Source organism: Vipera berus, assembly GCF_964194415.1.
Source record: "Vipera berus genome assembly, chromosome: 4".
Classification (NCBI taxonomy): domain Eukaryota; kingdom Metazoa; phylum Chordata; class Lepidosauria; order Squamata; family Viperidae; genus Vipera; species Vipera berus.
The window spans coordinates 163542-185360 of record NC_138206.1 but is presented as its reverse complement, the minus strand read 5'-3'; the positions used below and the strand labels follow the sequence as shown (position 1 = coordinate 185360).

At 61.1% G+C, this 21819-nt stretch overlaps 1 protein-coding gene across 7 annotated transcripts; it reads right to left on the bottom strand.

Moving 5' to 3' along the window:
- Nucleotides 1–2361: 2361 nt before the first annotated feature.
- Nucleotides 2362–21054, bottom strand: TRIM3 (tripartite motif containing 3). Of its 7 annotated transcripts, none has more exons than XM_081328107.1 (12): nt 20970–21008; nt 13100–13168; nt 11124–11298; nt 8244–8484; nt 7844–7995; nt 7557–7737; nt 6389–7315; nt 6137–6304; nt 5571–5739; nt 4747–4817; nt 4236–4376; nt 2362–3639 (listed from the first exon to the last, which is right to left on the bottom strand). In XM_081328107.1, exons 2-12 carry the CDS (start codon nt 13104–13106, stop codon nt 3487–3489), a joined length of 2385 nt encoding a protein of 794 aa, XP_081184233.1. In that variant the 5' UTR covers nt 13107–13168; nt 20970–21008; the 3' UTR covers nt 2362–3486. The 7 variants fall into 7 exon arrangements, with proteins under 7 accessions (XP_081184233.1, XP_081184234.1, XP_081184231.1 ...); XM_081328110.1 differs by lacking the exon at nt 11124–11298 and having other exon boundaries at nt 2365–3639; nt 6389–6492; nt 6592–7315; nt 20970–21054; XM_081328106.1 differs by lacking the exons at nt 13100–13168; nt 20970–21008 and adding an exon at nt 11880–13073 and having other exon boundaries at nt 2365–3639; nt 6389–6492; nt 6592–7315; nt 11124–11293.
- Nucleotides 21055–21819: the final 765 nt, after the last annotated feature.

Here is a 21819-nt window from a genome sequence, read left to right as displayed (position 1 = left end):
TCAGGCCCCAGCAGAACGCAAGGCCCCATTTCTCAAACCCTTTCAGAGGTTCCAGCTTTTAAGGAGAGGCCGGCGCTCCGTCGGCCCCGCCGCCCCCTCCCCAGTCCTGCCAGTCCGAGTCAGGCTGGCGCTGCCCCAGATTCCCCCCTCCCCCACTATGGCAAATAGGGAGGATATTTGCCTTCCTCCGGCACGAACTGCTCTGATCTCTGGACGGAACGGGAGGAATTCCCGTAACCCCCCTCCCCCTCCCCCGGGAAGGAGGCACCAGGCAGCGATTGGTGGGCCTGATCCTTCCCAGCTGCTTCTCAGGGAGACCCAACTCAGCCTCGACTTCTGACTAACCCGTTTTATGCCGAGACCGAAGCTCCGCCGAGCCCACACCAGCTGGGGTAGCGGACCGGGGGCTGCCGGAGTCTGACAAAGAGCCGTGCAAGAAGGCAGCCCTGCGCCCCCCCCGGGGCAGATCTGCCAGCCCCTCCCGGGGTTCCGGGGAGATCGGGCCGCATCCCCCAGAGCCACGCGTCAGATTCCCCGGGGAGACGGGGGGGGGGGTCTTCTCGGCTGGTCGCGGTGCCGCCTTTGGGGCTTTGCCGCAGGGGGGTCCGGCGGTGCTTTGGGCGGGAGAGCAGCGGGGGCTCCGAGGGGACTCTGGCCCGACCGGAACGGGAGGCGGCGAAGGGGCCGGTGGGGTGGGGAGATGCAACGGTTCAAAAGGAGCCGCAGCCACGGAAGGCAGGGAGGGGACGGGCCTGGGGGCGCCACGAGCCCCTCCCTCTCACGAAGCCCGGAGTGGGCTTCTTTCCACGCCACAGCAGGTTGCCGGAGCAGGACGGAGGGCGAGCGGGTCGTGTGAAACCAGCTCCCCGTCAGAAAGGCCTGGCTCGGGGTCCCGCCCTCCCCGCGTCTCTCCGGGGCTCCGAAGGGGAGGGGAAGCGAGGGGGGGCTCTAGCGCACTGGGAAGGCCGCCCCTCCCCCTTCCCCGAAGCGGTCTGCCCAGAGCCCCGCCCCCCGTCGAGGAGCGGCCTTGGGGGAGGAGCCGGAATCCGCGAGGAGAGCAGCACAGGCCCCGCCCTCTGAAGGTCCAGCCACGTGGCGGATTCGAGGCTCCTCCTTTTAACCACAGCCCGGAAACGCTTGCGCGACTCCCCGGGAGCCTCCCGCCCCACCCGGCTTGGGACGCCCCCTCGTGCGTCAGGCGGCGGCGGCCAATCAAGTCGCTGTTGCTCCCTTCCCTTCCCTCCCCAGACCCCGAGGGGGCGGCGCTCCTAAGACTGGGCGGGGGCGACCGTCGCTCAAGCTCGCTCTCGGGTGTGGCCGGGCGGGGGCGGCGGGGCTCCGCGCTCGGGAGGGGCCGCTCGGCGGGCCTTCCCGAGGGCGGGAGCGGAGCCCGGGAGCGGCGAGGCGGCCCGGGGAGAAGGGGCGGGAGTGATTGGGAGGCAGCCCGGCCGATCGCGCGCGGTGCCTGGACGGCCCCCCCCCCGTGGCAGCCGCGTCTCGGGCACGGCCGCTGCCGGCTTGTCCCGGGCGGCGATGGGGGACCCGGGCGGGGCGTTCCGGGCGGGCCCTGAAGCCCCGGGTCAGCGGCGCGGCCGGGCAGAGCCGGTCCCCGGTTTACGACTGTAACGGAGCCCGGAATGACGGCCGTTCCCGAGGTCAGCACCGGATGGCCGGCCAGGTTCTCCCGCCTCTCTTGCAGAGGCCGTCAAAGCGAGCCCGCGGTCCGCACTGGGCGTCCGGAGGGCGACCCCGGTCTGCGGCCGCAGCCACGTGACCCGGGAGGCGGCGAGCGGCCGTGCTCGCCGACCGGTTGCCCGGCGGGCAAAATGCGGGCACGTGGACACGAAGAATGTCGGGACTGTGAACCCGGGCGGCAGGCCCTCTTCTGGGGGTGGGAGGGGCGGCCGTCGGAGCTGGTGGCCAGAGTGGTTGATCGAGGAGGGCCTGCAGCCCCCAAACCCTGACAGGCCTGGCCGCTGAGCGGGTCGAAGCCGCCGATAAGCCGGACAGCAAAGAGTGCAGGCGCCCTCGGAATACTTGGCCGTCACCGGAGGGCCCCGCCTGCCAGGGAAGGCCCCACCGCCTTCCAGAGGGGGCCGCCGGTTCAGATCAGGACGCGTCCCGGGAGGTTGTCCAGCTGGGGCCTTGTTCGTGGCAGGCAGCCGGCAGTGCAGAGCGGGAAACCCCCGGGCAGGGGGGGGCGGGGGGCGAGAGCATCCTCCTAGGATCCCAGCAGGGCAGGATTTGTTCCAGGGGGTCTTCAGGCGGAAGCGGCTTTCGGCCCTTCCCCCCACTGGCTCTGGCAGCAGCGGGCAGACTGGCCCTAGGCAAGCAGCAGCTGCAGTCCCCCTTATTCCCCCCCAACAGCCGCCGCCCCAGAGCTGACAGAGAGGGTGTTTATTTTCAGAATACTTTATTTGTACATAATTCCATTAGCACGTGGCTGCCTCTGCTCAGCCAGTGGGGAGGGGCGTGTAGAAAGCCAGGGGTAGGAGGGCAGAGCTGGCACTCTGGGAGACCAACTGGGCTGGGTCGGGCATCCTCAGCCAGGCTGGGCTGCTCAGCTGCAGGGCAGGGTGGGGGCGGGCAGCACTTCCAAGGGGGCCAGGGAAACCGATGCTGCATCCCTTCAACCCGGTGCAGAACAGCTCTTCCTCCCCCACCCAGACCCCCAAAGCACAGGAGCCCTGTGGGGCCTCTGGCTGCTCCCCTGCCCCCCTTAGCTCCAAGTAGAGAGGGGTGCCAGATTGGCCAAAGGGCTTTTTTGCAACAAGAATCCCGGCTAGCCCAGAACTTCACCCAGAAGGGAAAATGGAGACAGGGTGGTGGGTGGGTAAAGCCACCCCCTCCCCATGGCCATTGGGGTGGGGCCCGGCCTTCTCAGTGGAGCTCCAACTTCCAGTTCCTAGGAGGTCATCTGGGTCCCCCACTGGAAGCCTCTGTTGGCTTCGCTGGTCTCTGCAGGCCATGCAGAAATGGTCTCTGGAGCCGGGCAAAGGGTCATCCGTCTGCCTCCCGGTCCTTGCAGCTGGTCTGGGTGACCGGCCAGCCTTTGCTAAGAGGAGGGGGAGCTGTTTTGGTCCCCTTTCTGGGCAATGATAAAGTGCAGAAAAAAAACAAGGGAGGGGGAAATCTGGGGGAGAGCCAGGAGATTCCAAGGGATTCCTACTCGGGGCATTGGGCAAGGCCCCGCATAGCCATTAAAGCAAGCGGTGGGTTGCCCAAAGGGAGGCTCTCCCCCCCTCACTGGGGGAAAAGGTCAGCTTTTGGGGGAACTATGGGACCACCCCCCAACTCCCTGGAAGCTGTCCCAGTGCTGCATAGCTGCCATTGTGGCTGTTGGCACCTTCACACACAGCTGCAGAGCCCCCAATCTGGTGTGGGGAGAATGACCTCGGAGGGCCAGCCCGCCCCCAAGCGCATAGTCCAGCAGGCGGGCCAGAAGGAACTCAGGTAGCCCCCCTCTTCCAGCCTGCCCCGCCAGGGTTACTGCAAGTAGCGGTAAGCCTTGAAACAGTGGTTGCCCGAGTCAGCCACCACCACGTGTCCGTCCGAGGTGAGCGCCAAGCCCTGTGGCCCGTAGAGCGGATCTGCCGTGGTGTTGATGTAGGACAGGAAGGAGCCCGAGCTGTCGAAGACCTGGAAGAGAGCAGGGGGCTGTGAACCCTGTCGGGAGACGGCACTACCCACACAGCCGATCTCGCGGGACGAGATGGCCATGGATCCCAGCGGTCACTACATCTCAGAAGCAATGAGGCTCATTCGGGTGGGGCAGGAAAGGCTACCCAGTGGAAGGTAGTCAGGCTTGGGCCTGAGAGGAGGGGTCCTCCGCTCCCACCCCACCCCCCAGAGCAACATGCTCCAGCCCATTTGGCAGGAGTCAGGTGTCGCTGCGTGGTGGCAGAAGGAGAGCCCCATGCCACACACACTGGCCACGCTCAGGCACGAAGGGCCAAGCGGCAGGAGCGCCAGTGGCTGCGTTCTCCTCGGGAGCAAGAGCCACGGGTTCAAGCCACTGCCTTCCTCCCTGTAGCTTGAGAGACGCTGCTGCATCACTAGAACCACCTGCTCGGCAGCCCGTGAAGGGCCCCAAAAGAGACAAGTGCAGCCTCCGCTTCAGTTAACGGGCTTAGCCCTGATTTCCTGCCTGGCCCTGGAGCCACCTCAGGTGTCCTCGGCCCCCAGGCCGGCTGCGGATGAGGAAGAGAGTGAGCTGCCCAGCTCCCAACAAGCACCTGGATCCGGCTGTTCCCCCAGTCGGCCACAATGATGTTCCCATTGGAATCCACAGCCACGCCCGTTGGGGCATTGAACTGCCCGTTCCCCTCGCCATGGGAGCCAAACTTGAAGAGAAACTCGCCGTCCGCGCTGTAGACCTGAGGAGAGGAAGGAAGATGGCTTGGCCGAGCTTCCCAGGCCCGCCATGGCACTGCAAGAGGGACTGCCTGGCCCGGCCCGGCCCCCAGTTGCCTGCTGGGGAATTGGGGGGGGGCTTGCAAAGGAACCAAAGGTGGGAGGGGGCTTTGTGCCTGGCTTTGGGAGGAAAGCTTCCCCTCCCGGCAGGCAGGGTGTCTCCCCAGAGCCGGTGGGGCCCAAAGGTCCTCTCCCCCAGGCTTCTCAAGGCAGGGGAATTGCTCTGGAGGGGGGAGGGGCAGCTGAGGGCCCCAACCAAGCCTTCCTTACGGCAATAGCATAGTTCCCCTTCCAGACCTCAAGATCACCTGGAAAGGACCCGGCCCCTCTCACCTTCACAGAGTGGTTGTGGAAGTCGGTCACCACAATTTCATTCTTGTTGTTGACAGCCACAAAGTGTGGTCCTGAGCAAAGAAAATGGGAGGGAAGAAGTGAGGAAGAGCCGCACGGCAAGGAACTGCAAGGAGCAGGGGAATCCAGAAGGAAGGAGCCACTGGGGAGGACCTGACAATCGGGGAACAGGGAGACCAAGCGCCGATCCCAATCCTGAAGATAACGAACAAGAGAACAAGCTCCATCTTCTTCATCCCAACTTCTGTTTGGCCCAGAAAGCCCCCCAAATCTCCAGAGGCTTATAACAAGCTTAGGCTCCAGGTCAGCAACAGGGAGCGCTGGGCCAAAGGCAGCCCAAGTAAGCGTCCAGAGCCAGAGTGATGCATCTGCTGCTCTGCGGGGCAGGAGAACGGGTGCTGCCTCCACAAAGCCAGCAGAAATGCTGGCGGAGCAACCACCTGCCAGCCCGTGCTCTGGGGAACTGGCTGGGTGGGGGGGCAGACCCACCTCTGCCTGCCCCGACATTCCCATCACTCCCAGACCTGCCGTTGCACAAAGAGTGCAAGCTGGCAAGAGGCAGTCTGCTTCACCACCCACCATCTGCCCAGGCAACTGGAGAAGGGTTGTAGCAGCTGGAAGGACCCACCTGCCCGCCCACCCCTGGGCAGCAATGGAACAGCCCAAACACAGAGGGGGCGGGGGCAGTCCCCATCCTCCGATGCCACGTTCTCACAGGCGGGACGAGGGTGGCCTTGAAAGGGTGGCTTCCCAACCCTTCCCAAGATGGGCCTGAGGCAAAGGAGAGGAGGAACTACTGAGGGCACCTGCAAACTGGCGCTCCGACGTGCCACGGCTCCCAAACTTGGCTACCAGTTTCCCATTAGATTGGAAGATGAAGACGCAACACGCCTTGTTGTCCACCACAATTATGTGCCCGTTACGGTCCACCGCCACACCCTTGGGGCCCATCAGGCGCCCGGCTCCAATCTTAGTCTGGGGAGGAAGGCATACAGGCATGTGCCAACTCCAGGACGTCACCGCATAGATGTCAGCCCCGGGAGCAGGTCTTCCTGACCCCTCACCTGGCAGCCCGCTCCCTTTAGAGGAAGGGTCAGGCAGAAGGGCTGCACAGCCTTGCCCAATCCCCACTGCAGCCATTCAGCGGACCAACGCTCCCTAACCAACATGGATTGCAGCACAAGTCCCATCACCCACTCCCTCCTCCCAAGAACTAAGAAGGGGAATCTAGCACATCTGAAGAGGGTCTACCAGGACTGGCTCACCATTGGGCAAAGCAGATGACAAGCTTCCAGTCCCTGAAACGATGGAGACCACCAAAACCAGCAGACAACCCAACCTGCAAATCACGTCTGCCTCCCCAGATGCTCACCTTGAATTTGCCCTCAGGGGAGAAGATGCTGACCCAGCGATTGTCATAGTCTGCGATGATGATGTCACCGTTAAGGTCCACCGTAACCCCAGTGGGACGCTGCAACTGTCCTGGAGAGCGTCCCCGTACGCCAAAGCGCAGCCTAAACTGGCCCTCGTTGGAGAAGACCTGGTGGGCAGGGGGAGGGGAGAGAGCACCTGTAAAGGGGTCCTAGACACCCCACCCTGGGGCCTGCGGTGGAGCTGCTCCTACCTGCACACACTGGTTGTTGCTGTCTGCCACCACAATGCGCCCGCTGCTGGATGTAGAGATGCCCTGCAGGTTGGTGAATTCGCCCTTTTCCCGGCCCCGGCTTCCTGCCAAGAGAGGGACACCAAGTGAGGCCAGGTCGGTGCCACCAACCCAGTCAGGAGCTACAGTGGCTCCCCTTGCCTCCATCCCACCCGGGCACCAACCGACACGGAAGATCAGTTCGTCCTCAATCGGGTTCTCCTTCTTCTTGCCACTGCTGTACATGCTGGAGGGGCGGCGGACAGCCTTCTGGCGGATGTGGCCACTGCTGGGGGACTTCACGCGGCGTTTGACATCATCTGGGGATGGGGGCACATCGGAGGCCTTGACAGCCTTGACCCGGAAGGGACTGCTGCGGATGGGCTGCCCGTAGAGGCATATGGAGAGGACATGGTCACCCTCCTGGCGCGGTGTGTAGAGCAGTTCATAAGTGCCGTTCTTGTTGTCCTGCACCTCGTGCTCCAAGGTGCAGTTGTCAGGCGCCACCACCTTGGCCTGCAGGCAGGCACTGCCATTGCGCACCAGCTCCCCATCCTTGTCCTTGGTGGTGATGGTCAGCGAGGCAGCCTGGCCCACCACGGCGTGGCGGAGGCCTTCGCCTGTTGCCACCGTCTTGTGGGCAATGGCACTGGTGGTGAGCAACACGCCCAAATTCAGAATGGACTTGCGCACACCCTCCGTCTCCACCACGTAGTCCACCTGGGCATTCTCATGAGGCTGCTCGGGGAACTCCCGACTGGCCAGCTCGTTCAGCCGCTCACTCATTTGCTTCTTCACCAGCAGCACCTCCATCTCCGAGCCGTGGTCCAGCGCCTGCTCGGTGAAGCTGCAGCTGCTGAGGATGTTCTCCTGGCCCTGGCGCAGGACTTCCAGCTGGGCCTGCAGGACCTGAGCAAGGGAAGAAGAGGCTCAGCCCTGCCCGTCCAGATGCCCTGGGAGCCACCCTTTAGCTGCCAAGGAGCAGAGGACTGGCAAGGGCCCCCTCCTGCCCCTACCTGGCCTGGAAGGCTCTGCCTAGGGAGCCAAGGCACCCAGAGCTTCTCAGCCACTGTCTTCTCAAGCTGGGGGAGGAAGCAAGGGGGGGGGCTACCAGGGCCCAAGAGGAGACCCCTAAATTCTCTGGGTTTACCTTTTGTTTGGCCCCACAGAGGGCCTCCAGGTCTCGGACCAGCAGCCCCTTACGCTGCCCCAGGGCCTTCTCCAGCTCAGTAAAAGTGCTCCCGATCTCGGCCACAGCATCATTCTTGCGCTCCACAAGCTGCTGACTGATCCCAGACACGAGTTCCACAGCTGCGGCCAGCTGTGGCAGGCTGGGAGACAAGGAGGACCCTCAGGAATCTGGGTTGTGCAGCAGAGTAACAGCCCCCCAGCCCCCAAGCTGGACCTGCAGCTGTGGGCAGCCCACCCATGCAATACCGGCTCTTGATGGCGTCCAGCTGCTGGCGCAGCGAGGCCTTGTGCTGCTCTACCACATCCCGCAGAGGTACTGTCACATGTTCCCGGTGCTCCCCCACCGTGCACTCGTGGCACATGGCCGTCTCACAGGCCTCGCAGTAGTACTCCATGGTCTGGCGGCAGATGGGAAGCTGGTAAGCCCTGGAGCCTTGAGACCCAATCCCCAGCTAGCAGGGCTGCCTTGAGGACAGACCCCTGGCTCCTGCCCCCAGAAAGCCCCTCTGGTTTTGAAAAAGAAGCGGAGATGTGGACGCCCCACCCTCCCGCCGGCAAGGGAAGGCTCCTGGGCAGAGGGGCAAAAAGAGGGATCGCCAAAGTCCCTCCCACTGATGCGCCCCACAAGCGCAAGCCCCACACGTACCTTCCCCTCGTGATTGGGGCAAGAGAGTGGCTTGCCCGGCACTGCACTGACAGAGTCCAGCATGGCGATGGCATCCTCGTGGCCGGCACTGTCGGGCTGGCGCTGGAGCACTTCCATGAGGTTCGTGATGAAGAAGTTGTTCTGCAGGGCAGCCACCCCCTTCTCAGGGAGGATGGAGGTCTGGCGGCAGACGGGGCAGGAGAGGGTCAGGCTCTGGGGTGGGATGTAGTTCTGGAGACACCTGGCCAAGGGGGGCGAGAGGCAAGTCAGGCTGGGCTGTGGCCCTTGGCAGAGGGCAGGCAGGCAGGGCCCTCAGCCACAGCCAGCCCTCCAAAGGACCAAGTGAGGGGGGGGTTGGGTGTCCCAAGGAGCCAGCCGTCCGTCCTGCATCAGTCCTCCCCCTCCCCCATGCCGTGCCCCTGCTCGGGCCTCCTGCTGTTTCAGCCTGCCTGCTGTCCCAACCAGCTGTGGGCACCAGAGATTTCAGATCAACCGCCCTGCTCTGCCTACTGCCTCAACACTGCAGCCCACCCCTCCCATGGGCTCCTCTTCCTGGTAGCCAACCCAACAAGGTTTCGGCACCACCCCCGGCAGAGGATCACCGCATCAAATCTTTTGCCAGCCTGAACATGCTCAAGTTTCAGCTCTCCGTGCAGTGCTGGAAGAGAGCCCCCGCCCCGGCTGCTCCAGGCCTTGGCTCCCCACGTGGAAAGCCTGAGGGCCAGCTTCTCTCTCAAGGGCGGGGCGGGATGGAAAGAGGAACATGGTCCCCCTCAAGCAGGGCCGGGCAAGCTCTGGCCAGGATTTGCACCCAGAGCCAAGGGCTTCCGAGTCCAGGACAGGGAGCAGCTGCAGCTGAAATGTTCCCTCGGGGCAAAGGGAAGCAGATCCCCTTCCTCAGAGGAGGGGGCGGCCGGGCTAAGGCTCCAGGCTGGAACCAGCAGGCAGAGTTCCAGTCCTGCCTTAGGCATGGAAAAGCTGCTGGGTGACTGTGGTAGCACCTGGGAGCAAGACTGCCCGTCTCAGGCCAGCAACCTCGCAAGGTTGCTGTGGTTGCGGGGGAAATAGGAGAAGGACGCACTAGTAGGAAGACACGTACCGGTTGCCTTTTGAGACAACCCTGACCTGGATGACTGAAAAATCTCCATAGACGCTATTAGATGCCATTGCCAGCTTGATCTATTCATAAAAACAATGATGATTTGGCGAAGTATTTAAAGCCCTCCATGGGCTGGAGGGCCCACCAACATCCCTGGCCTGAGCTACAAGCTCCCCTTTGCCTCTGCACTTCCCCTTCTGCACCAAGGCGGAAAGAGCTAGATGGCCTCTCGAGTCCCTGCAACTCTATGGCTGTAACATTCCGCTCAGGAGACGCAGCAAATATTCCCTATTCATTTATACCCAGAGAATCCACTGGACTGGCAGCGGTTCACAACAGAGAAGCCAAAAGCCACGCACAAGCATCTTCCCAAACGCCTCTGCTTTGCGGGACCTACCTCCAAAGCCAATGCCGGGAGCCAGCCTGATGCCAACGGGGTGGCAGGCTTGGCGAGGACAACCCGTTGCCCTGATGGCCAAGGCAGGCACAGCGGCAGGGGGGCAGCCGCCGAGCCCCTTCCCCAGACCCGAGTGGCAAGGCCCAAAGGCCGGGTCACGGGTTTGGAAGCAGCTTCGCAGAGGGCTGAGCCTGGTCCACCCCCCAGGCGCCCGTCTAAGTAGGAGCCCAGTGGGGAGCTTGTCCAACACAGAAGCAAAGGGGCCCATTTTGGCCTAGGGAAACTGCAGGGACCAGCGCAGCTGCTGGCAAATACAGCCCCAGACAAATCCAGAAGTGGTGTTTTGGAGAGGGGGGCTGTCGGAGACATCACCAGCACAGCCCAACCTATGGGAGGACAGTCACCCGTTTGTTTTTGAGCAAAGTTTAAAGCGTCCGAGGTCTCCTTGACAGCGGGAGACGGTGGGCGGCCCAAAGGTCAGCAATGGTCAAGGAGCCTGGCTGCGTCCCCCAGGAGGTGCCACTTCCAGGAGCAGCATTTGCCCCATCAAGTACCTTTGGAGACTTTCCTGGGGTTTGGGAGCCTGGCAGCCTGGTGGTGCAAATGACCTTGGCAGACAGGAGGCAGAGCCGCAGATGGGGCAACCAGGGGGCAAAGCCCACAGAAGAGGGGATGGCATGGGAGACCTTTCAGAAGGGACCCCCCCTCCCCCAGTCTTTGGGAGAGTGAAAGGAGGGAGGGAGGGAACACTTTCCCTTGCGAGAAAGGCAGAGCCAGGCCTCCTGGCCGCATTCTGGGCTGGGCCACCGGGCAGGGCAAAGGGTCTGCCTTCTTGTGTCATCAAAAGACAAAGGCTGGGTTTCCACTGATTTGCTCTGGCTGGAAGAGGTTCGGCTGGGACCCCCGGGCAGGGCGAACTTCTTTCTCCTACTGCTGACCCTTTTTCCACAGATGCCTGTAAGGAACCCGAGCGTCTCCAGCAAGGGATCGCAGTTAACAACCGTTCTTGGGTGGGTTCTGCTCCCACCCATCCCACGACCTCCCTTCTTCGATTGTCAATCAAAGCCTCAAAGGAAACCACAGAGACTGCAGCGCAACCAACGTTCAGCTCTTGCTACCAGCCGTCCAGTCCTGACCCACCGCATCCCCTCCAGCAGACTGCAGGCTTCCGGGCTCCTGCAAATCTCGGGGGGGGGGATCTGAGGGGGGGGGATTGAGAAGCAGAGCTTCTCCTCCCCCCACGCAACGCCCTGTCGCCATTCCTTATCCGCTCAGCGAGCCACTCGGCCGGACGCCAACAACCACTCGGAGCCGGGAGGGGGAAGCAGGCCGTGCCCCCCTCCCCCCCCCGGCCGGTGGCAGACGGCGGGGCCGCGGCTCTCACCTCTCGCAGAAGGTGTGAAGACACGGCAACACCTTGGGGTTGTGATAGCGGTCCAGGCAGATGCTGCACACCAGGAACTGTTTGTCGATCTGCCGCACCACCGGGCTGGAGCTGGACTCGCGCTTCGCCATGGCGAGGACCGGCTGGAGGCTGCGCGGCGCCTTTGGCTGCTGCTCTGCCCGGGAAGAGACAAGCGGCCCTCGGGCCTTCAGCCCCGCCGGAGGGGAAGGACGAAGGCCGGCCGCGCCTCCGCCGGGCTTCCTCTGGCAAGAGGCGGCAGAGCGCGGAGCCGCATTCTCCCCCCACCCGCCCCCGAGCATGCGCCGCGCCACTCGGCTCTGCCCCCGGCCCAGCTGCCGCCCCGCGCGCCCGCCCCCAGCCCCGCTGAGCCCGTCCGCCGCCCCCGGGCCCCGCCGCTCCGCCCGGTGCCCTGGCCGCCCACCCCCACCCACCCCCGGAGGAAAGAAGGCCGGCCGCCCCTCCCCGGCCCCGCCCGGGGGCTTCCGGCCTTTTGGCGCGGCGGGCAGGCTGCAGCTGCGGGCGGCTCCTCCCCTTCCCTGGAGGGAAGCAGCGCAGCGGCGGGAAGGTGGCCGGCCGGACCGGGGACGCTCTCCGAGGCAGGGGCGCCCGCCACGCCCTTCTGCGGCCGGCCTAATGGCCCCTCCGCTCGCTCGCTCGCTCGCTCGCTCGGCTGGGCGGGGACGGTGCCTACGCTCCCGCCTTCCAGCCCGGGAAGCGGCCGGACTACGCGCTCACCGCGAGGGCTGCCCTGCCAGGAGGCGTCAGCGCGGGCGGCGTCCGGAGCCCGGAGCCCGCATCTCCCTCTGCGGCCGCGGTGCCGCGAGCGGGCTGGGCTTCACCGCATCCCCTCTGCTGATGGGCCGGAGCGTACCACTGCTGGCGGCGGCGGAGGGGGCGAGAGGCAGAATCGCGCCCGGCGTCCTCCGCAGTGAGCCCGGCGCCCGGCTCCCGCCCTCGACCGTCCCTCTCGCCAAGCCCGAGGGTCGCTCGGCCGCCGAGAAGGCGGGACGGTAGCGCTGCCCCGCCTGGCTCCCCCGCCGCCGCCGCGGAATGGTCGCGCCCGCCGAGCCCGCTTCGGAGCTGCAGTAGCTGCGGCTTCTCCGCAGTGCCCGAGCGGGCGGAAGCGGGTGGCGCGGCGAGGGGTGGACCCGCTCCCGCGTCGGAGGCGGCCCAGCCCGCGCGAGGAAAGGCCCTTCGCGGCCCGCCGGCTACAGCGGGAGCCGAGGGATGGTGGTTGCCATGGGAACTGCATCTGGGCAGAGGGTACCAGAGCAGGCGGGGGCGTGGCAGGAGCAGCGGCTCTTCTGAGGGCTGAGGGGCTCCTGCAGGGAGGCCTTTCTCTCCTGCCCTCCTCTGGTGGTTCTCTGGGCCCATTGGGACCATCCACGGCAGGCAGGCAGGCAGGCAGGCTGGGTGGGATAGAGCGCCCCCCCCTTGTGCCTCAACGTGCCCTCCTCCTTCCCTGGAGACTCCTCGAAGTCCACCCCCGGGGCCACTGGCATTCTTTGCAGAACCTTTCTCTTCAGCCTCCCAGGCAGACGGGCACCACACTAGCCTGGCAACCCAAAGCGGGAATCGTGTGGGACAGGCACTTGTCTGCTCCCTGAATGTCTCCCACCCACCTTCAGGATCTGAGCCCCATGGGTTCTCGCTTTGGTTGCAGCCGGGGGGGGGGGGAACTGCGAGTGCTGGCTCTGCATCCCTGATTGCCCCCTCGGCACCTCCAGGGTGAAGGAAGCCAGCAAGAGTGGCCGAACCAGTTGGCCCTCTGGCCTGGCCTGGCCATTCACCAGAAGGATCCCGGCTGAACAAACGCTCCACTGTGCAAGTCAGCCAGGCTGGGGGGTGCCAGGGCTGCTTCCCCTTCTGGCAACACCCAATTCCCCTTTGGATGCCCTTTGGAGAGCCCCCGCAGTTGGAAGCACATTGTATCAGGGACCATCCCTTCCACTTACCATGCATTACCAAGATCGCATCCTCCTCAGGGAATCAAGCGCTTCCCCCACATCCATGGGGATGGATATCTGAAAAGCATCAAGGACGTCACCGAAGGCATCCCAGAACCGGGGGGGTCCCAAAATCCAGAGCCACTCAGCCTTGCCAGGGTTCAGCCGAAGCCTGCTGTTCCCCAACCAGCCTACCCCCCGCAGGACCTCCAGACACCAAAATAAGATGCCCGAGCATTGCCTAACTAGTTCAGCCGGGGCAGGGATGGGCAGTGGGGCCTCCTTTTCGTACGGAGGTTGCTTCACCCCATGTTGACAGATGAGCTCACCCAGAGGTCTCTTCTGGGTGTTGAAAAGAGAGGAGAAAATCAACTGACCCAGTGGGGGCCGAGGGTGGGATCACTTCCCCCCTACCCCGCAGCTGAAACTGACCCTGGAGAAAGGAGGTAAGCCAGCACAACACAGGGCCACACACCCCCTCCGATCCTCCATTCAGACAGATACTGGGATTGATGGTACAGAAAGTCCCAAAGAAGTAGGGCAAAAAGGGATGGATCCCGTCAAGACTGCAGCAGAGATCACCCAAATCACGACCAATGCTGCTTCCACCCCACACTCGGAATCTTGACTGAAATCTCCACCTGCCAAGGTCCTCTGAAGCTGTTATGCAGCCGTTCTCAGCCACCTTCCCCCAAAACAAAAGTTAGATACCGGAGAAGGATTATCCAGCGATGGAGTCCTGAGGAGCAGGTGGAATAAAAGGTAAAGAAACACCCCCCCTCACTCAAAGAACAGTGGCGGGACACACACACCTGTCACTCTAACAAGCCAGCAGGTCTCTGTCCGCACAGAGGAGGTGGCACCCTGGAGCTGGTGCACAAAACCAATACAAAGCATCAGTCCCGCAGTCCCCATGAATGGCCGGCCCCTCGTCTCCTGCCGTATTCCTCCCCTCTTAACTACCATAACGTGGTCTGTGAGCTACCTGAGGGGCAGCTCAGGGGGCTGGGGCTGGGGCTGCACAGCAGACACTCTGCCGTTACCCCAACCCTGCATCACCCCAAAGCTCCAGAGTGCCGTTTGGCCTCTGCCATTGAGATTACAATCCTGGAATCTGCAGGAGGAAAAGAACATGGGGGGGGGCGCAAAGGGAAGGAAGCACCCCCAGAGCTGGAAATGAGGTCCGTCCTCTGACCAGAAGTGGCCAATACCGGAAGGTGGCTGATGCTGTCCACCCTCCGGCCATTCCTCCCGTCTGGCCAGCACCAGCATCGCAGCTCCTTTCAAAAAGTCCTTTGCCCTGCATTGCCTTGGAAAACAGGGATGTGCAAAGAGAGGAAGGCTCCCATTGGTTGATCCCAGCCTAAGTTAGAAGTGGATCTCCTGGTGGTGCTGCCTCCATGTGTAGCTGCTGCAGCCCTCCTGATGGATCGATCCCAGGGTCTGCATCTAGGTCAGCCCCCCCACAGAGCCCCCACTTCTGCAAAACACCTGAACCCCTCTCCCAAGGGTTTCGCTCAGTGCCAACAAACTTTCCCAGCTGCTGAAATTGTAACCCTTTTCCAGAGAAGCCCCTTCGAGGCCAGCCACTCTCCCGCCAGGGCCCTCACGAGGGTCACCTCTGTTCTGGCATTTCACTAAATTCTGAGCCAATTCCTCGGCCTGATTTACCACCACCCCCTCCATGACTTGGTTCCATTCTTTTCTCCCACAGTTCTTGCTATCTGAGTGGGAAATTAATGTGCTGGATATTCAGAGTTCTCCATAAGCAGCGTGGAGATCTTTTTTTCTTTTCTGCCTGAAATATCCTCTGTTCTGGCTGCTGAACGTCTTGCCCTCGCTGGCCTCAGAGCGCTGGCACCAGGACAACCCACGTCTGTTTCCCCAGATTCTTCTTACAGGGTTGCTGGTTCTTCCGGTAATTTTGGAATCTCAGGGGTGGGGGGAATTCACTCCCCCCTGCCCAGTTTATGCTTTGCTTCAAGCTCCTTGGTTGCCCTGTAAAGAAGCCACCGTTTGTGCAACTCACGATTCCAAAGCTGCTGGTGGAGCTACGCCGGGAGTCCTGTGGCCGAAGTCTCCGGCTGCCCCTGGCCCTGCCTGAAGCCCCCTCTCCCTGGGACACCCCCAGCTTCTCCACAAAGGAGCCCTGCTTTGGAGTCAGGCTGGGTGGGTGGCAGTTGCAGGAGACCTGGCAGCGCCCAACAAAACGCCCGGCTGCCCCTTGGCCATGAGCGAAACAGTTGTTCCCTTAACACAGGGGTGTCAAACTGCCGGCCCGCAGGCCGGATGTGTCATGCTAAAACAGCGCACACCCCACAGCCGGCAATAGAAAGAGTTGCAACGTGTCATGTGACATTGCGAATTTGACACCCCTGCCTTAACATGAAGACGGACGCAAAAAAACCCCAGGAAAAGTGTGGGTCATTATGCTTTTTCATTTGTCAAGAAGCGCAGGGCTCTGCCCCACCTGCCATCGGTTCCTGTGGCCCTAGGTTCCCCCCCCCAGGCTGTGTACAAGATTTTGTTGTTGGTTGTGGTCTCTAATTTTTCAGGGTGGGCTTTCTAGGCGGGGCACCTCTCTCTTCATGGACCACAATGTGGCTACTGCGACTCTAGCTGGGCCACCCGGATCATCTGCAGACCTGGGCATTGTGTTGCAATTGCACTTCCTGTATTGCCCCACAGAGTCCCAGCGGGGGTGGGGGGCAGTGACAGAACCAGGACATCCAACCTCTGCGGGCCAAGACCTCTGCAGGCCCGGCTCTTCGTGATCTGCCGATATTAAACGGCTGATGTTTTCCACCTGTTTGGGCCATTTGCGATGGGAAGAGTTATGTTTGGGAGGGGGATCCGCTGCTTAGGAGGATTTGCACAATCAGGGATCGATTGCCTGGGTGCCCGTCACTTTTCCACTCAAAAACCAACGGCAGTCCAATTCTTGCAGGATAGGAACAGCAGACGCTGGGCTCCATTTCCTGTTTGGGTTTGTTCCCTCAGTGGGACAAAGCTGAGGGATGAAATAAGGGGCAGACAACGCCCCCCCTTAAAATCTCACTGCAGTACTCAACATCTGGGCAGAAGACAAAGGGCCCCAGATATCAGGGACTCCTAAAGGCTGTGCACCAGACCTATCCTGGATTCTCCCCCCCCGTTAAATGGCACACTTTGTGGAGATCCCACCTCACCCCACCCCCACCCCGCCAGGCCATCAACCTGATGAGAGGCGACTCAAACGGATCGCCTGACAAAAGCAGTTATCAAATAGAGCAGTGTTTTTCAACCACTGTTCCGCGGCACACTAGTGTGCCGCGAGATGTTGCCTGGTGTGCCGTGGGAAAAATTGAAAAGTAATTATAAAATACTTTCTTTGTGTTTATTTGATTCCTATTCAAGAGAATTACTTTATATATAGTCAATATAGGCACAGAGTTAAATTTTTTAACATTTTCTAATGGTGGAGTGCCTCGTGATTTTTTTCATGAAACAAGTGTGCCTTTGCCCAAAAAAGGTTGAAAAACACTGAAATAGAGCACTGTGCTTAATCAAAACTTGCTAATGCTTAAGTTCCTCAATTCTTGGAGATGCTACTCTGACTACAAGCACCACTATGATCATTTTGGGTGGGTATTGAAGCACTGGGTCATTTATGCTGGTTGGAATAAAGCTGGTAAGGCTTCCAGGAGGAAGTGGATTTGTGGGCCCGGCTGCTGTACCTCAACGTTTTCCTGGTCCGGAGTGGCAAATGGGGGGGATTGTCCGTAGAGGATAGGACAAAGGACCACTGCATAAAGTATTCACTAACATGGAACTTGCTTTCAATGTCATCCTAGATTTGGGAGAAAGTCTGTAGGAAGAAGCCTGTCCAGATACGGAGAAGTGCCATTAAGCTCCTCTATGAAACTGAATGGACCACCATAAACAACTTTTTCATGGCTGATTTTACTTTCCTAAACTTTAGGGCAACTTTAAGACTCGTGGACTTCAACTCCACAAGGACCCAGGACCCAGATTGTTGGGGGCAATAAGCTGACTTTGTAATAATGCCGCTTGGGGGGGCAAAAGCCCTAATAAGCAGGCATACACATAGAATGAAGGCTATTGCTAAGCACATTGATTTGTGCTTTAAAATTTTAAGCCGCCCTGAGTCTTCGGAGAAGGGCGGGATATAAATGGGATTAAAATAAATAAATAAATAAATAAATAAACTCCCAGAATTCCCCAGCCAGCTGAACTCCGCAAAGTGTGTCATTTAATGGGGGGAAGAATTTAGGATAGGTTTGGTGCCTTAGGTTTTGCTGAGGGAAATATATACTAATCACATTCTGTGTAAAATCTAATTGCAAAACGTACAAAATTCCACCAAGATATTTCAGGCCTTGTATAGATAAATATAATACAGTATGGGACTCATCTACACCAAGTACACTAGGTTAAAAAAAAGTATGACCGTCCTAAACTGTCTCCTCATTTGCTACCCTCACCGCATGCACACGCTAAGTGGCCCAGGTCTTTAGGGAGCCTGTTTTAGCCTCCTCCTCCTCTGCCTTTGATACTGAAATAAACCCCTTACCAGCACAGCCTGAGATGGCGCTCTGCTCTGTGGCCTGAAACGATCGCTTAGAAATTCTTCCGCCAACACCTAGAACAGGGGTAGGCAACCTTGGCTCTTTTATGACTTGTGGACTTCAGGCTGGCTCAGGAATTCTGGGAGTTGAAGTCCACGAGTCATAAAAGAGACGAGGTTGCCTATCCCTGACCTTGAAGGTGGGGCTTGAAACACAGAACTCTGCTCCCACCCTGAATCTATCCCGCACAGTGCAGCAGCTCTTTCGCCAGTCATCCACATAAAATGGGGGTTCAGAACCATCAGGCTGCCCTCAATGTGGGGTGCACAGAAAGACCCAGACTTTGCACTTCTGACTGGAGAGCAGCTTCCAGGCTGTCAGAGAACGTACAATTTTGCAGCAGTTGCCACAAACAGGGCCGCTTCTCGTTGGGCAGGAATTCAAAGCCCAGGTGAGTACAATCATGGCTTTACCCCGCTCCCTGGCACAGTCCCCCTGGGCAGCCCTGAGACGCCAAGCTGGGAAATGGGCAGGAGGGGAAGGCAGCAGAGCAGCTCCCCCCACCCCACCCCCACGGGCAGGCAAAGCGTTTTTTGGAGTGTCTGAATCACTCTGGCAGTTAGCAACCGAATGCGTCAGAATCTGGCAAAGACACCGTATGAAATTAGCAAGCCCAAAGCAGTGAAGGCCCTTCTCCCCAAAGGCTCCCCCAAGACGGTCCTTCTGGAGTGCCTTCCGGGACGCCATCAGGGAGGAGGGGGCCAGGCAGGCAGGAAGAGAGGCGCCTGGCCCTGGGAAGAAGGGTGTCTGCAGGGAACGCTCAGAAAAGTAAAGATGGCGGCCCTGATGGTGCAATGAGGCTTCACCTGTTTGCAAGGGGTGTTGCGTGTGCAGGCAGGCTCCGATTGCAGGCATGCGGAATTTCCCCTACCCTGCTTCTCCCCTGGAAGGACGTGGCAGGAAAGCCAGCCGGGTGACCTTCGGCTAGGCCCCCTTTCTCGGCCCAACGCACCACAGAGGGCGTTGTTTTTCCAAGGAGTCTTAGGTAGTATGTTCACTGCCTTGAGTTTTTTATAAAAATATAAAAGCGGGATAGAAATAACTAAATACCTAATTAAATAAATAAATTTCAGAGGGTTTTTTTATGGTCCCATACCCACTAGAGGGTGCTGCCACTCTGAAAGCAGGAACCGGCCCCACATCCCACCCGCAGGTTTGTCCTGTCCAGCCACGTTCTTTACCCTTCTCTGCGGATGAGAGATTTACTCATCGTTATTCTTTATTCTAGAACTCAGTTACGATATCTTGAATCACTGTTTTGGTCAGTCTGCCTGTGCATAGCAGAAGATGCTGTGACGCCCTGAACACGCCCCCAACCCACCCCCACTGGCCACGACAGAAACCGCTTGCAGCAGGCAGGCAGACCCTTCCTGGACCGCAAAGTAGTCTGTTTCTCCTGCACCCAAAGCCCAGCCTCCTCGCCATCCCTCCGGAGGATGAGCTCCTGGGCCTGAGCCACTTCCACACCACAATTCTCTGCTGCCCGGGATCATAGGGCAAGCTCAGGTTGGGCAGGAACTGGAAGAGGTTGGCCTCAGGTCCCTAGCCAGCCTCCCTTGACACAGACACACACACACACACACACACAGCCCTTTTCCCAGAGGGAACAGGAAGTTTCTCCAATGAAAAAGCAATGTAAAAACTGCTGGGACATCCCTCTGTCAAGCGGGTCTGGGTTCAAGTCCAACCCCTTGGATGAGTTGGGAGGTGTATCAGATCTTGATTCCACCTGCCTGTAGATAACAGCCAAGCCGGGGAGGCGAGAAAACAAGGAAAGAGGAGAACAAGCCATTATTTCTGTGCTCCTGTCCCAGAAATGGCAGGGAGCTGCGATGATGGCTTGGCCAGAAAGCTAGGCCCCTCCCACAATAAACATCCCCCAAGAAAGCAAGAGGAAAAACACCCAGATCAAACTCCTTCCCTTCTTCTCCAGGCCTGGCGGTCGCATTTTCTGAATACCGCTGTAGCCAGCCTCCTGCCTGTCCCGAATACCGTAGGAAGCCAGGCAGGCTGGTGCCCAGAGCAGGAAGGGAAGGTGCCTGCTCGGCCCAGGAGCAGCAGCAGGAAGAGCTTCTGACTTGGAGGATCAACCTTCAGCGGGAAAGGAACAAGCCGTCAAAATGTTCAGTGCTAACCAGCACTTGGTGGAGCAGCCGCGAAGGCTTGGAGGCCCAGATGTCACGAGGGCCCTGGGTCTGCACAGGCCAGAATCGTGCAAGCCACGATCCTCCCCGCGACCCTCCATGGAAGCAAAGGTTGGAGTCTGGAGAAGGATTGACAGTTTTTAACTTTGACCCTGGAAGAGATTCTTGAGAATACCCTGGATGAGCAGACAAATACCAAGAGAAAAACACCAATGGGTCGCTGGACAAGTCAACCTAAGGGACAGGGGACCCTCCGGGTGCCCACGGCCAGGCACCACAAGGACCCTTTCGTGGAGACCCAGCAGCTCTCTGGGAAAGGAGGAGGAGGAAGGCCAGCAGCAAAGGGGGGGAGGGTGTCGCACTTCCTTACAGCAGCCAAGGGGCACCGTGGAGGACCTGGAGAACACGGTTAGGGACAGAGCCTGGGAGAGAAATCTCCCCGGGCGCGAAACCGCTCGGAGGCCCCGAATCGCCTCAATCGGGAGCGCGCGAAGGCTCAGCTGGGGGCGAGGCTCAGCGCCGGCCTCGCCCACCCGCCCTTTCCGACTGCCGGGTGCCCGTCGGGGGCAGCGGGACTGCCGCCCGAAGAGCGGCCGACAACCGCTTTCCGAAGGAGCCGCCTTCCGAATCCGGCCGCCGGACATCCAATTTCGCAGGAGGCGCAGAGCTGGGCGGCGGCGGGGATAGAAGGTCGGAAGCCCCGGCCCTTCAGAAGCTGCCACGCCGGCCCGGGGGACGCTTGCGGGCCTCGGGGGACGAGAGAACCGGGCGCGCCCCACGGACGCTCGCTTCCCGCAGGCGCTCGGCCTCGGCCGGGAATGTGGCCCGACTGGTGCCGCTGTCCCGGCGGGCTGCGCCGCCTCCACCCGCGCACGTGCCCCGAGGGTCGACGCCCTGTCCCGCTGCTCCGGGGACTCCGGCGGGGGCGCGCGGACGGCCGAGTGTTTCCACCTGCCCGGCGCCCCCGAGGAGCCCGGCGGCCGCCCTCCCCTGCGGCTCCTGAGCAAGCCGGCGGGATACCCCCGGTAGAACGCCCCGACGCCCGCCTCGCCTCCGTCTTCCCGAGCGGGGCCGATGGCCGCGCGGCCGCGCTCCAGGCCGACTCACCTGCAGAGGCTTCCGCCGCGGCCACAGGTAGCGAGCAGTGCCGGCGCCGCCTCCCGCTTCCCTGCTTCTAGGCCTCGGGATGCCAGCCCGGAAGACGCCGCCCTGCCAAGGCCGGCCCCGCCGCCGGCTCCCTCAAGGGCGAGCCCTCCCACCGACGGAGGACGCCCTGCCTGCCCCGGGATGCGCTTCTCCTCCGCTGACGCTGGGGCGCCCGCCCTCGCGTCGGCGGCCGGGAGATGCGCCTCCGTGGAGCCAGAGCGCCCCTGCCGCTCCCTTGCCTGGCCGAGGAGGTCCCGGGCGCCGCTCCGCGCCGGGGGCGGGAGCCGCTCAGCCTCCCCAGCGCCCTTCTTGAAGGCAAAGGACTTTCTGCTACTCTAGGGGGGCGCTTGGGGCGTTGGGCCCCTGCAGAGATTGCTGGGGTGGCTCCTGCTGGCCTTGGCTTGGAAGCAGGATCCCCAAGACCTTCCCCAAGCCACCTGGGGGCGTCCTCGGGTGCGGAGGGATGAGCTCTAGGCAGAGCAAGGATGAACCTGCAGCGATGACAGGCAACCTGTGACACGCCTGCCACAGGTGACATTTCATTTGTGGTCACACGCCAGTCCTCCCTCTCCCTGGAAGCCATGCCAGGGGGTCCTGCTGTCCTCCGGCCTCTGGAGCCCACCGAAGCAGAGGAGAACGGGAGGTGCTTCTTCCCTCTTTGGAGAGGCTGCAAGGCCGCAAAGGGCATCCTCCAAAGCTTCCAGGCCTCCAGTGATGGGGAGCTGCTTCGGATATATTTATTATTTTTTATTTATTTATTTATTTTTGGGACTTATATGCCACCCTATCTCCCAAAGGACTCAGGGCGGCT